This window comes from Pelobates fuscus, chromosome 2, assembly GCF_036172605.1.
Source record: "Pelobates fuscus isolate aPelFus1 chromosome 2, aPelFus1.pri, whole genome shotgun sequence".
Classification (NCBI taxonomy): domain Eukaryota; kingdom Metazoa; phylum Chordata; class Amphibia; order Anura; family Pelobatidae; genus Pelobates; species Pelobates fuscus.
This window is the reverse complement of record NC_086318.1, coordinates 1592153-1607866: the sequence shown is the minus strand read 5'-3', so window position 1 is coordinate 1607866 and position 15714 is coordinate 1592153. Positions and strand designations below refer to the sequence as shown.

The following is a 15714-nucleotide window of genomic DNA, read 5'->3' as shown; positions in this document are numbered from 1 at the left end:
ACAGGTAGGAGGCGGTGAGATGAAGCTGGTTACGTGCGATAGAGGTATAACAGGTAGGAGGGGGTGAGATGAAGCTGGTTACGTGCGATAGAGGTATAACAGGTAGGAGGCGTTGAGATGAAGCTGGTTACGTGCGATAGAGGTATAACAGGTAAGAGGTGGTGAGATTAAGCTGGTTACGTGCGATAGAGGTATAACAGGTTGGAGGTGGTGAGATTTAGCTGGTCACGTGCGATAGAGGTATAACAGGTAGGAGGCGGTGAGATGAAGCTGGTTACGTGCGATAGAGGTATAACAGGTAGGAGGCGTTGAGATGAAGCTGGTTACGTGCGATACAGGTATAACAGGTAGGAGGCGTTGAGATTTAGCTGGTCACGTGCGATAGAGGTATAACAGGTAGGAGGCGGTGAGATGAAGCTGGTTACGTGCGATAGAGGTATAACAGGTAGGAGGCGTTGAGATGAAGCTGGTTACGTGCGATACAGGTATAACAGGTAGGAGGCGGTGAGATGAAGCTGGTTACGTGCGATAGAGGTATAACAGGTAGGAGGCGGTGAGATGAAGCTGGTTTCGTGCGATAGAGGTATAACAGGTAGGAGGCGTTGAGATGAAGCTGGTTACGTGCGATACAGGTATAACAGGTAGGAGGTGATGAGATGAAGCTGGTTACGTGCGATAGAGGTATAACAGGTAAGAGATGGTGAGATTAAGCTAGTCACGTGCGATACAGGTATAACAGGTAGGAGGCGGTGAGATGAAGCTGGTTACGTGCGATAGAGGTATAACAGGTAAGAGGTGGTGAGATTAAGCTGGTTACGTGCGATATAGGTATAACAGGTAAGAGGTGGTGAGATTTAGCTGGTCACGTGCGATACAGGTATAACAGGTAGGAGGGGGTTAGATAAAGCAAGTTACGTGCAATACATTTATAACAGGTAGGAGGGGGTGAGATGAAGCTGGTTACGTGCAATACAGGTATAACAGATAGGAGGGCGTGAGATGAAGCTGGTTACGTGCGATAGAGGTATAACAGGTAGGAGGGGGTGAGATGAAGCTGGTTACGTGCGATAGAGATATAACAGGTAGGAGGGGGTGAGATGAAGCTGGTTACGTGCGATAGAGATATAACAGGTAGGAGGGTGTGAGATGAAGCTGGTTACGTGCGATAGAGGTATAACAGGTAGGAGGGGGTGAGATGAATCTGGTTACGTGCGATAGAGGTATAACAGGTAGGAGGCGTTGAGGAGAAGCTGGTTACGTGCGATAGAGGTATAACAGGTAAGAGGTGGTGAGATGAAGCTGGTTACGTGCGATAGAGGTATAACAGGTAAGAGGTGGTGAGATTTAGCTGGTCACGTGCGATACAGGTATAACAGGTAGAAGGCGGTGAGATAAAGCAAGTTACGAGCAATACATGTATAACAGGTAGGAGGGGGTGAGATGAAGCTGGTTACGTGCGATAGAGGTATAACAGGTAGGAGGGGGTGAGATGAAGCTGGTTACGTGCGATAGAGGTATAACAGGTAGGAGGGGGTTAGATTAAGCTGGTTACGTGCGATAGAGGTATAACAGGTAGGAGGGGGTGAGATGAAGCTGGTTACGTGCGATAGAGATATAACAGGTGAGAGGTGGTGAGATTAAGCTGGTTACGTGCAATACAGTTATAACAGGTAGGAGGCGGGGAGATGAAGCTGGTTACGTGCGATAGAGGTATAACAGGTAGGAGGCGTTGAGATAAAGCAAGTTATGTGCAATACAGGTATAACAGGTAGGAGGTGGTGAGATGAAGCTGGTTACATGCGATACAGGCATAACAGATAGGCGGTGAGATGAAGCTGGTTATGTGCGATAGAGGTATAACAGATGGGGTGCTGATATATGTAAACTGTACTATATGAGGATATACGCTGCATTATATTTATCTTATACCGATATACACTGTGTGCTATATACTGATATATACTATATGTAGTATAATTTGGCTCACACACTTTCTCACAGTTTTTTTGAGTCCCCTGGTCAAGGTGCTGTTAAAGAGAAAGTAATTTAAAGGTTGCTCCAGAGACTGAGTTGACACAAACACGTTCCAGGGAGAGGATACGCAGACAGCGGCACAAAGCGGCGAGTCGTCTCCTGTAGTAGCTAGGTAATTCAGTAGCATCATCCTAAAGGAAGAGAGAGGATTAATACCATCCATGTAGGAATGAGGCAGAGGAAAGCTCTGTCCTCTCTCTACAACCATTCACTGTCCATAAATTCCATTCTTACCCAATGTGGATGAAAGTATTAATTTCTATTTAGCTAAATCATAAGTCAGACAAGCAACCTTGTAAATTTCAGGGAAGTCGTGTATGGAGTCTATTCTTTGCACATGACCATCTTATCTCCTCTCCTATTCTCAGAAGACTCCACCTAGTAGTGTCCCCTAGATAAGTTTTAGAGCAATGATTGCCCATACTTTCTGTTAAATATTGTCAATATTCGATTGGTAATTAATGATACACCCCTAAACTGCCCATTAGTAGATTGCCTTAAAACCTTTGTTCTGTTTAATTTACATCAAACATTCTTTGCATTGACTCTGTTGTATGGTCTATCTATGAAGTGGCAGCACGCATTATCATGATCCTTACCAGGAGACACTTTTATTGTTTTTATTCAGCATCAATGAACCTACCTCATCGACGCTGAATAAATCGATTAGCTGTGGTTTAGATTGAGTGAGGCAGCACAAATTGTTAAACTCAATTTTAAAAATGCATTCTGCCAACGGGATCCAAAATCGACGCTGTAGCGGGCTCCTAGCAACCCGATTGGTTGTCCCTGGTCAGCCATGTCTTTCCCTGGAAGGGAATCAGTTATAATACAGAAAGACCCATTTCCCACCCAGTTACCGGACAACACAGTCCTGGGGGTACAACAACAACTTTATTGTCCACACTCGGCTTTCTACTTTTCCCCATGCAAGGGGTGGATCACACATAAAGACAATGTCCCCTCCGAAGGTCCTCTCCCTCCCAGGGGTCCCTTTGTCCCCTGTTCCCGCCACTCCGTGTCTCCTCCCAGGGGCTCCTGATGGAAACGGAACTCCAGTCACTTTGTCCCCTGTTCCCGCCACCCAGCCTCAGGATTTCCAACCTCCGGTGACAAGGGGGTCTTCATCCCATGAGTCTCTGTACCTGGGAGCCCTAGCACGGGAAAGCTTCCCGCCTCTTTGACTTGCAGCTACAGAAAGCCCGCCAAACCGCCATTGTCCCCAAAGAGTGTCCCCACCAATCTCAGGGACCCCCAAAACGGTGACTACCACAAACAGCCTCCACTCACGGGGGCCCTGGGTGAAACGAGGCAAGGGAAGCATCTCCATTCGGGACACGAATGCTCCCCCTGGCCGCCGCTCATCTATACGAACGGTGGCCACCCAGGTTTCACACTTATGTTGTAAGTTGCCAATGTTCTAATTGGTTGGTGTTAACACTCCAATGGGCACTGGGAAGGTCCTCATTCGGGAATCAAACAAGGTGGGAAGCAATCCACAAATGCTCCCCCTGGATGGCGTTCATCTAGGGAACGGGCTGCCACCCAGGGGAGGCCCGCGCAGAGACATTCCTTGCGGTTTGTGGTTTTGACACCTCGTTATGAGGTGCGAATGTTCAAAACCAACATTCTAAATGAGTTGTCGGGGTGGTCCCCGTTCAGGAGGTGAATGCATTACCTTCATGGAAGACCTCCCAAACGGGGAGCAGACACATTTATACGAAAATAACGGGGAAACACAGAATATAATACAGCAATTCACGAACAGACAGCAATCCCGCCACACAGCTCCCTCTTATCCACAAGTCGGCGTACACAGTCTGATCCCAACAGATCGGCTTGTGGATGTCCGGGGGCTGTCTTTCTTGATAGTCTGTCGGCATTGCCGTTTTGCTTACCGAGTCTATAGTGGATGGTAAAGTAATATGGTTGTAGCGCCAAGCTCCATCGCAACAGCCTGGCATTGGCCCCAGAGACCCGGTTAAGCCATACCAGCTGGTTCTGATCCATGAGCAGGGTGAATTGCTGTCCATAGAAGTAGGGCTGTAGTTTTTTGAGTGCCCACACCACCGCCTGGCACTCTTTGATGGCGGCGTAGCTTACATCCCTGGGTAGTAACTTCCTGCTGAGGTAAGCCATGTGGTGTTAACCACCATCGTCGTCGACCTGGCTGAGTACTGCTCCTAACCCAAACATGGAGGCATCTTTGTGAACGAGAAAACGTTTTCTGGAATTAGGAGCAGCCAGGACAGGGGCCTTTACCAAGGTGTCCATATGGGCTTGGAATGCCCACTCACACCCTGGGGCTAAGTCTACCTGTCGGGGCATGGTCTTTCGGGTCAAGTCAGTGAGAGGCTTTGCTAGGGCGCTGCAGTTGGGGACAAACTTCCAGTAATAACTGACAGTCCCTAGGAAGGCCATCCCTAGATGGCACTTGCTGGGTTTTAGGGTAAACCCTGCCTCCCTAATCCTGTCTAGTACAGCTCCCACGTGTACTAGGTGCGCTTCCCAAGTGTCTGTGTATATGGCGATGTCATCCAGGTATGCGCAGGCATATGCGCAGGCAAAGTGACTGGGGCATTTTTCAACCCAAATGGCATCACCTTAAATTGGTACAAGCCAAATGGGGTGACGAATGCCAACTTGGGGAGAGCATCAGCTGCCAGGGGAATCTACCAGTACCCCTTGCACAAGTCTATAGCAGTGAGGTACCGTCCCCGAGCCATCCTATCTAGCAGCTCGTCTATATGGGGCACGCATCTGAGACAGTCTTGTCGTTGAGCCTCCTGTAGTCCACACAGAACCTGGTAGTCCCGTCTCTTTTCGAGACCAGCACAACTGGGGAGACCAAAGGACTCTGGGACGGTATGATGAGCCCTAGCCGGAGCATCTCTTGGATCTCCTGCAGCATGTTCCCCCGCACATCATCTGGTACCCTGTAGGGATTTGCTGCAGGGGCTGTTGGTCGGGAATCTCTACCCGGTGGGTGGCTAGTGGGGTATATCCGTTCAGGTTGGAGAACGTCTCCTTCCTTGCCGACAGCATTTTCTGTGCCTGTCGGCGTTCTCCTTCCATTAGCTGGTCCCCTAAGTGGACCTCGTCTATGGACCCTGCCTGGCCACCTCTTCCAGGATTATCAAAATCTATCTAGGCTGGAGCACATATGGCTGCTAGATCCTCATTCCGCTCGTGGTAGCATGTTCATGTTGACATGCAACAGGCGTCAGACTCCGGTACCCGAACACGGGCCGATCACATAGGTAGTGTCACATTTTTGTTCCACCACCCGGTATGGGCCCTGCCAGGCAGCCTGTAGTCTATCATGTCGGACCGGTTTCAGAATTAAAACCTTCATATTCCGGCTCCCGCGGCATCAGCAAACGGCTCGCGAGGGAGCAGAGCGGGGAGATTAGAGCTCCCTTGCCGCCTCTGATCATACCACTGCCGCACGCCGCGCCGGGGGTCTAAATGGTGGCCTGGCAGGAGGGAGAGCTTCCTTCCTGCCGGTCACTGAAGTCTTGTGTCCCCAGAGCCGGTGCGCAAATCGGACACTCGACTACGCGAACACCGCTAAGTCCTCCAGGGCTCCAGAAAATACAGACTGAAACTCACGAACGGCCCGCTGTTTGGTAGGATGAATCCCACGAACAAGGGGATTCATCCGAATGCCAGCTCAACCCTGGATGGCATATATTTTCAGGACTTTTAACGCATGAAAGGAGACCGACCGCCCGGCCAAACTGTATGGAACTAATTTCGGCTACTGCTGCCAGTGCGGTCGGTCAAGAGTTTACTTTCACATAACTCCCGAACCCCTGGTCCGATCTGGGTGATTTTTTAATATGTTGTTCACCCAGATCAGGGCTATCAGGTGATTTAGGGGTGCACTTCATAGGGTTGGGGTACATCCAGAATATGTACATTTTAATTGTATTATCTGTTAAAATGAGGGGAGGAGATGTGTGGGAGGTAACGTCTATGTGATTGGTTACTGTAATAATTATTGTGGGTGTCTCCCTTGCAGGGGAGAACCGCATTAAAGCAGGGTATGTGGAATAAAAGTTCAGTTCTGCTCCTGATACTGTGTGTCGTCCGATTATTGGGAAAGGTGATGGGATATTATTGGATTGTCTTACTGATCGTGCCTACTACTCTATGGGATTTACTACTTGTTCCTGAGCCATTCTGGGATTACCAGTGGAAATAGTCTGTGGGAAATCAGCTCTCCGCTACATGGTCCGTGACTCTATTATCTCCCAGACAGAGACGCCTGGGCGGGGTTGTATGTATTGTATGGCGACACCATGCTGGGGTCTGTGCATAAAAGGCGGGTTTGGCTCAATAAAAACTGTTGTACTCTCAGAATTGTGTATCGGCCAGTTCCTGGGAGGGAAAGAGCTATTAACTATTCAGTGTCTTGTACAAGCTCATGAAGGATTCAGCGGTGAAAGTCCTTGCCTATAGCTCCGCAACACCCACGCGCCATTACCTTACCAGAGACACTAAACCACAATACCTACCCACCATTACCTTACCAGAGACATTAAACTACAATACCGATGTGTGGCGGACCGCCGTCACTGAGTATCATGCCCACTGCTTATTCGTGTGCTTTTCGTTTGCATGGTGTGTTCCCACTGTGTTTTCCCATGTATCTATGTATTTCATGTAATATCCCCTGTTGACCGTTCGGGGGAGTTCATGCGAACGAAACCTGTAAGTCTACCGAACGCGGACCACCATTAGGATGTTCACACCAATCAATCCGAACATTCGCACCTTCAACATAAGTGGGAAACCGCAAGGGAAGTAATTAATGAGTGCTCCCCTGGGTGTCCACCAGTTCGTTTAGGTGAATGACCATCTCCTGATGGATCGGAACAAGTTAGCGCTGTAGCGGAGAGCTGGTCTTTCACAGGTTAACTCCATTAAAGATCCCAGTGAGGCTCAGGAACAAGTAATAAAATACCATAGAATAATAATCACAGCAAGCAAGGTAATCCACGAATATCCCAATACGGATCCCAATGACTGGACTACACACAGCATCAGGAGCAGAACTGAACTTTTAATCACTCAACCTTCTTTTAAAGCATTCTCCCATGCAAGGGAGGGATCACAATAATTAGTACAGTAGCCAATCATACATGAGTTGCCGCCCACACATCCCCTCCCCTTAGTATGACTCATAATCCTATTATGAGTATATATGGGGTACCCCTTTAAATATTACATCACCAGGGGTTCGGGAGATTCATGGAGGTAGTAAAAAGACCGACCGTGCTGGAGAAAACAGCCGAAATTGGTTCCATACGTTTTGGCCCTGCGGTCGGTCACAGAAAAATCCCCTTGTTCGGTAGTTTCTATACGAATTTAAGGGCAGTGTGGAGGTCTCAGCGGTGTTTGCCTAGCCAAGTGTACGATTTGGGTTCCAGACACTCAACGGCAAAACACAGCTGTTCGGAAGTTTAAAATGGCCACCGCCACGTGTTCGTTTCCCGAATGGCGGCCACCCAGAGGACAAAGCACATACTGCACGAATTGCCAATTACCCGTTTGCAACATTGTTGCGAACGGTAATTGGAGGCACACTTATTCCTGGGTGGTCTGATTGTTCGGTAGTTTCACTCGTATAATGAACGGAGTGATTTTACCGAACAATCGAATGCTACATACAACATACAACATACATACATAAGGCAAAATTTAACCGAAAACATATGAACACGAATTTTGAGGACAGCCCAATGCCATCCGCTACAAGCGCTGATTGGTCTCTGCGGTTGACCAATCAGCGAAGGAGCGCCCATTCAAACAGGGTTTTGCACTTTCTTCTGATTGGGCGGCGAAACCCCTTGTGACGGACCGCTAACCTCTAGGATATTACCTAAGGTCACTTATCCCCATCCAGCACGTTCTCACATTGATTTATATCCTCCCAATTTTTCATTTTTGTTTTGTTTTCATGGCGAAACCGACCTCGCCACGTGTCCTTGGAGGGGGCTGATTGCCCGCCTCTTGCCTTTGGACTATGGACCAGACTTTATGGGAATGTGATACCCCAGATAGCCATACCATGGAGCCTATTCATATAATGAAAGACTATGGGAAAGACTTTAGCTCCATGGCAATTGTACTGTGTGAGTAGGATCTGCGCGCTATTCAGTAGTTTTGTGCGTGCAGATCCCAGCTATCTGGGGATAGGTGAAATGTCTGTGTGTTATGTGTAAATGTGACTTTATGTATTTTAAAGTGTTTTATGTTGTTTTGCAACCATGTGGTTAATGGAGTCTGCCTTTAGTCCTGGGTAATTGGATTACTTCTCCAATTAACTCCAGGGCAGAAGGGAGGAAACCAGGGTGCATTGTGGGGATGTTTTTCTGCCAGCCAGAAAGGAACAAAAGATACTTTTAGTAACTTTTGAACCCCTGGTCGGATTCATGCCATTTTTTAATATGTTGTTCCCCTGAATGGATTGATTGTGGATATGTATTTTTATGTGAATGTGATGTATGGTTTTAAAGTTATGAAAGTTGTGTAAAAGTATATTTTACACTGTATGCATAATGGGATTATGTGTCACACTAAGGGGAGGGGATGTGTGGGAGGTAACATCTATGTCATTGGTTCTTTTATACCTCCCCCTGGGTGTGGCCTGTATGTGTGAGTTGGAAATAAAAGCCAGGCTGGATGAGCCAGTCCAGAGTTCCTGTTTTACCCTCAAAGTGATGTGTCGTCTCATTATTTGGGGGAAGGATTTATTGCATGCTGTTCCAGTTGACTGCTAGGAGTACAAGCCTATTCGTATGGTTCCTATTCAATGGTCTACAGCATTCATATGCTTGGGAGAATTTAAAAGGTTTCTCGGATTCGGTGATTGTGGTGTCTGCCAGAGTGCTTGGAGTCCTCAGGAAGCACTAGGAGCATCCATTAACGGAGGTACCCGGTCGGGGTGCCAGGCGATCCGTTACATTGGTGGCAAGCGGTGGGATGGCGTCCTAGTGCGAGGTAAAGCAGCTCGGAGACACAGTATGTTTGGATTTACAAATTGAGGGCGACGCTAGTGTGCCTACAGCGTCCCTGTCTACACAAAGATTTGGGAAAATGGGGTTCGTAGACCCCTGGGCAACACACACACCTGAGAAAGAGAGTGAATTAGAATGGAGAGATAATGCCCGGAAAGAATTATGGTACGATGCCCTGGAGGAAGTCCAGTATCAACGGCAGCAGCGCCTTCCTGGTGTCGCATACCAGTTGGAGGAACAAATGGCCTGGCGGATGCCACTTCTGGGAGATCAACCTGGAGGGCAGCGGGTAAGACAACTCGAGTACCTCGTGGAAAGGGAACTGAGCCTGGACGCCTCATACCGGGCACTGTGGTGGTGCACTGTCCAGCCAGAGACGTGGAGGGCAGAGGGCATCCAGCCAGAGGGGGAGAACTACACAAGCCCTGGCCTGTTGTGGAAAGCCTTAGTGGAGGATGTCGACTTTGGCAGTCCAGCAGAGTCACGGTACTGGGCTATCTTTCATTACCGAGGTGAGATGATACAGGGCCCGAGATCTATTGGACTGGGAGAAGACCTCCGCCATTTCGCTGCCATGGAACGAGAGCTGGAGATGGACTATGTAGAACTATTAAATTCCTGCCAGCCACAGAGCAGGGACGCAGACCGGGAAAACTGGGTGGCAGACCCAGACCTGCTAGCCTATAGCTGGGAAAACGCGGCAGAGGTACCCCCTGCTTCACTACCAGTTGCAGAAGTAGGGGACCTCATAGACTGGTCCTGGAGAGACCCACAGATGGCAGGTGGAGATGGGATCGAGGTCTCTCTACCGGCCCTACAGGGATGCTGGGCAGTCGGCCCAGATCCCCAGCGGCAGGTTACAGTTCAGAGAGAGGAGCTTGTTACACCCTCTCTCCAGCGGCAGCCTAACCCACCAAGGGGAGACCGTAAGCCCCACACCAGCGCAGATGGGACCGTGGTCTCTGCGCCCAAGTTACAGGGAGCTGAAGGAGCCGTCCTCCCTCCCCAGCGGCAGTGTGATTTGTTGGGAATTGGGAGCCCGGTCTCCATTCCCCAGCGGCAGAGTATCCAGCAGGGAATAGAGAGCCCAGCCCCCTTTCCCCCACAGCAGGACTCTGTGCTGGGAGGAGAGACAGTCGATCTCCCTCCGCAGAGACGGGAAGTATGCATGTTAGAGGAGATTGTTACCACCTCTCCCCAGCGGCGGATCATTAATGTACAGGGAATAGAGAGCCCAGTCTCCACTCCCCAGCGGCAGAGTGTTCTAATGGGAGAGGAGCTGGTTACCACCTCTCCCCAGCGGCAGCTTAATGTACAAGGGGGAGACTGTAAGCCCCACACCTGTGCAGATGGGACCGTGGTCTCTGCACTTCCAGCACAGTGGGTAGGGACGGTCGGTCCTGCCCCCCCACAACAGGGCTGTTTAGCTAAAGGGGAGACAGTCTGTCTCCAGCAGCAGAGCTGTGTAACTAAAGGGGAGACAGTCTGTCTCCAGCAGCAGAGCTGTGTAACTAAAGGGGAGACAGTCGGTCTCCAGCAGCAGAGTTGTGTAACTCAAGGGGAGACAGTCGGTCTCCAGCAGCAGAGCTGTGTAACTAAAGGGGAGACAGTCGGTCTCCAGCAGCAGAGCTGTGTAACTCAAGGGGAGACAGTCGGTCTCCAGCAGCAGAGCGGTGTAACTCAAGGGGAGACAGTCGGTCTCCAGCAGCAGAGTGGTGTATTTAAAGGGGAGACAGTCGGTCTCCAGCAACCAGGCTCCAACCAGACTACTCCCGTGGTAGTGCTGGCAACAGGACAGAGTACCGCTGGTCTCTGCACCCTCAGCAACCTACCAAGGCAGCCTACCAGTCCCCCACACAGCCGTGGTGAGGCACCTGAACCTGGACAAGATTCTCCCTCACCCAGGTGTAGTAACTGTTTATTGTGGGTGGGCTGCTCTGCTGTTTCTGTCTTGTGGGTGGGCTGCTGGACTAACAAGGGCACTGACCGGCAGGAGGTCAAGTACCCTGTTAGTCTGGGGGGTAAAGGGGAGAAGTGTGGCGAAACCGACCTCGCCATGTGTCCTTGGAGGGGGCTGATTGCCCGCCTCTTGCTTTTGGACTATGGACCAGACTTTATGGGAATGTGATACCCCAGATAGCCATACCATGGAGCCTATTCATATAATGAAAGACTATGGGAAAGACTTTAGCTCCATGGCAATTGTACTGTGTGAGTAGGATCTGCGCGCTATTCAGTAGTTTTGTGCGTGCAGATCCCAGCTATCTGGGGATAGGTGAAATGTCTGTGTGTTATGTGTAAATGTGACTTTATGTATTTTAAAGTGTTTTATGTTGTTTTGCAACCATGTGGTTAATGGAGTCTGCCTTTAGTCCTGGGTAATTGGATTACTTCTCCAATTAACTCCAGGGCAGAAGGGAGGAAACCAGGGTGTATTGTGGGGATGTTTTTCTGCCAGCCAGAAAGGGACAAAATATACTTTTAGTAACTTTTAAACCCCTGGTCGGATTCATGCCATTTTTTAATATGTTGTTCCCCTGAATGGATTGATTGTGGATATGTATTTTTATGTGAATGTGATGTATGGTTTTAAAGTTATGGAAGTTGTGTAAAAGTATATTTTACTCTGTATGCATAATGGGATTATGTGTCACACTAAGGGGAGGGGATGTGTGGGAGGTAACATCTATGTTATTGGTTATTTTATACCTCCTGTTACGATTGCCCCCAGTCTAGCAGGAGGGTTGATCGCTTGGATGTCCTGGTTCCCGGCTTGAAGAGTAGAATGGAGCGATACTCGGTAGAGACCTGTAAGTGTAGAATCTCCCCCTAGCTATGGTGCAGCTAGGATATTCTTTCCCCCCACAAAACGAGTCGAGGCTGCGGATTGAGGGTCAAAAATGAGAACTGAGGACTGGGATGCCCAGCCTGCTTTTTATTGGCAATACATACAAAGAGGACACTCCCAAGGGGAGGCATAAAATACCCAATCATCTATTGGGTTCAACCCACATGTCCCCTCCCCTCAGATAACCAAGTAACACAATTATATTACACATACTTTTGTCCATATTCTGGATGTACCCCAAAACCAGGGGGTACACCCATACACCCTGCATCGCTAGATAGATCTTGTTCTGGAGGCCAACATATCCAAAAACTGGTCGGATCGAATGAGCGGTTCGGGAGTTAGGGGCTTCTAAAGTTTAGACCGACCGCACGGACTTTTCAGCCGAAAATAGTTCCATACGTTTAGGCCTTGCGGTCGGTCTTCGTTCGGACGGTAAAAACCCCACAACCCTTTGTCTTCCGTAGTCCTTCCTGGGGTCGCTGTAATCCCCAGGTGCAGGGCAAGTGCTTTACTGAACGGTGAATAGTTCGGTATGTCCAACACTGAGTTCTGTGATCCTGGAGGTCTCAGCGGTGTTCACCTGGGTGGGTCTCCGTTTTTGGTTCCAGATGATTCTGGGCGACCACCGCTGATTGTAGGTAAGATGGCCGCGACCACGTGCAAAAGTCCCGAAATGGCGGCCACCTCTAGGCGTACATAGCGGGTTCGGGCTGGACCATACGAGGACTGTAAATCCGTCAGAACAGTGTCCAAAGCACCAAAAGTATGGGACCGAATAAATCTTTTATAACAGGGGACAACAGTAATGTAACAGTGCTCCCTCCTTGTGGAACACTCTGGCAGACACCGTCTGACCCCTTTTCGGGGTAGACTAAGGCTGTCCAGACTTCTGGTTAGGCTGGGCTGATATCGGTTTGCCTGGACAATCCATCGGCATTGCCATTCTGTTTCCCGGGTCGATAAGTGATGGTAAAATTGAAGGGTTGTAGAGCCAAGCTCCATCGTAACAATCGGCCATTATCTCCAGAGACCCGGTTTAACCATACCAAGGGATTGTGGTCCGTTACCAGAGTGAATTCTTGCCCGTACAGATAAGGAGTCAGTTTCTTTAGTGCCCACACCAGTGCCAAGCACTCCTTTTCCACGGCGGCATAGCTAACTTCGCGTGGCAGGAGCTTACGACTGATGTAGGCAATAGGGTGTTCCCCTCCGTCTTCGCCTACTTGGCTGAGGACGGCTCCCAGCCCGAACATGGAAGCGTCTGTGTGGACGATAAAACGTTTGTTAGGGGCTGGGGCGGCCAACACGGGAGCATTCACAAGAGCAGTTTTTAAAGTTTGAAACGCTATTTCACAGTGGGGAGACCACAGGACCTGTCGAGGAAGGTTTTTCTTTGTCAAGTCGGTCAGGGGTTTGGCAATGGCACTATAGTCAGGCACAAACTTCCGATAGTATCCTGCGGTACCTAAAAAGGCTAGTACTTGTGTCTTGGTGGTGGGGGTGGGCCAATTGGCAACTGCCTCTACCTTGGCAGGTTCTGGTCGTTGTTTCCCGCATCCCACCCTATGCCCCAGATACTGCACTTCAGCCATGCCAAAATGGCACTTCTCTGGTTTCAGAGTCAAGCCGGCGGCCCGAATCTGATCTAGGACCATCCCTACATGGGTTAGGTGTTCCTCCCAGGACGCGCTATGGATCGCTATGTCGTCCAGGTACGCACAGGCGAAACCCTGGAAGCCATCAAGGAGTCTATCCACCAAGCGCTGGAACGTGGCCGGGGCATTCTTCATCCCGAATGGCATAACCTTGAAGTGATATAGGCCAAACGGGGTGACGAATGCCGACTTGGGGATAGCCTCCCTGGCCAGGGGAATCTGCCAGTAACCTTTACACAGGTCAATGGTGGTTAGGTAGTTCCCCTGGGCTATGCGATCCAGTAACTCGTCTACCCTGGGCATGGGGTAGGCGTCTGTCACGGTTTTATCATTAAGTTTCCGATAGTCCACACAGAATCTGGTAGTACCGTCCTTTTTGGGTACGAGTACTACCGGGGATGCCCAGGGACTATCGGAGGACTCAATGACTCCTAGGTTCAGCATTTCCGTGATTTCTTGTTTCATACCCGCTCTGACCGCCTCGGGGATGCGGTAGGGGGCCTGTCTCAAGGGTTGCTGTCCAGGGGTATCTACCTGGTGGGTGGTTAGATTGGTGAACCCTGGCTTTTGGGAGAACATTGCTTGTTTTTCTCGGAGCAATTGCTGCAATTGCTCCCTCTCTACTGGGTTAAGCCGCTCGCCTATCTGTACCTGGCCCACTATATCGGCCGGTTGGTCCTGGGTAAGTAAGTCGGGAATGGGTAAATTATCGGGGTCTTCGGCTGCGGGACTACATATGGCCAGCACATCTTCGGGGCGTTGGAGATATGCTTTCAACATGTTAATATGGAACAGTTTCTTTAAGCTTGGGTCGTGGCAGCTGGCAATCACGTACGTGGTATCTCCTTTCTTTTCTATTATTTGGTAGGGGCCTTGCCAGGCTGCCTGTAATTTGTCTGTTTTAACGGGTTTAAGAACCATTACTTTTTGCCCTATCTCAAAGCTCCTTTTCCGTGCTCCCCTATCATACCAGACCTTCTGTCGCCTTTGGGCCGCCTGGAGGTTAGCCCGGACCGACCTGGCTAGCTGCTCCATGCGGTCCCTAAGCTCTAGGACATATGGCATGATGGGGACTCCGGTGTTCTCCGTCTCCCCCTCCCAATGCTCTCGGATCAGGTCTAGGGGGCCCCGGACCTTGCGCCCATACAGCAGTTCGAACGGGGAGAATCCGGTAGTTTCCTGCGGCACCTCCCGATAAGCGAATAGGAGGTGTGGCAAGAAACGTTCCCAGTCCCTATATTCCTGGGTAAACGTCTTTAACATTTGCTTAAGGGTCCCGTTAAACCTTTCGCATAGTCCGTTGGTTTGGGGGTGATATGGGGAACTGAGTAGGGATTTTATTTTACAGACCTGCCATAGTTGTTGCGTTAGTTCCGCCGTGAACTGGGTGCCCCGGTCGGACAGGATTTCTCGGGGAAATCCTACACGAGAGAAGACTTGGACCAGCGCATTGGCTACCGTGTCTGCTTGGATATTAGATAGTGCCACCGCCTCCGGGTAGCGGGTAGCGTAATCCACAATAGTAAGGATATATCGTTTCCCGGAGGGGCTGGGAGTGGCGAGGGGTCCTATCAGGTCAATGGCCACTCTACTGAACGGTTCTTCGATGAGGGGCATGTTTATGAGGTGTACCTTGGGGTGGTCTCCTCTTTTGCCGACCCTCTGGCACACTTCGCACGTATTACAGTATGTACGCACATCGGTATGTACCCCTGGCCAAAAGAAGGTATGGGTGATACGTTTAAGGGTCCGGGTTACGGCCAAATGTCCGGCTAGGGGAATGTCGTGGCCTATCCGGAGGATATCTCGTCGATATTTGTGAGGGATTACTAACTGCCTCCTACGGTTCCCTTTCTTTTCCGTCTGTCGGTACAGTCTCCCCTGTTCCCATACAAATATCTCTTGGTCGGATCCCCCCGTCCCAGTGTCGGCCCGCTCTCTGTATTTCTGGAGAGTGGGGTCAGTTTTAGTCTCAGCCTCGAAGGCGGTAGGGGTATCCCAGGGTAATGGGTCGGGGAAGGTAGGTACAGTCGGGATCGGTCTTACCTGAGTCTCCCGCACCGGTGAAGCCTCTCGAGCCCGTCCTGCCTGGGACCGGGTGGTAACCGGATATGCCTCTGAGTTATAGGAGGGGGCAAATGCCGAAGTC

At 50.1% G+C, this 15714-nt stretch overlaps 1 protein-coding gene across 2 annotated transcripts in view; it reads right to left on the bottom strand.

Annotated features, from left to right (window-relative positions):
- The window catches only part of ABHD1 (abhydrolase domain containing 1), a 161825-nt gene that overhangs the window by 92964 nt on the left and 53147 nt on the right, over window positions 1–15714 (bottom strand). For both annotated transcript variants that reach the window (XM_063441839.1, XM_063441840.1), the window contains one exon: window positions 1992–2165. In XM_063441839.1, coding sequence (XP_063297909.1) covers window positions 1992–2165 — 174 coding nt within the window. The remainder of the gene's footprint in view (window positions 1–1991; window positions 2166–15714) is intronic.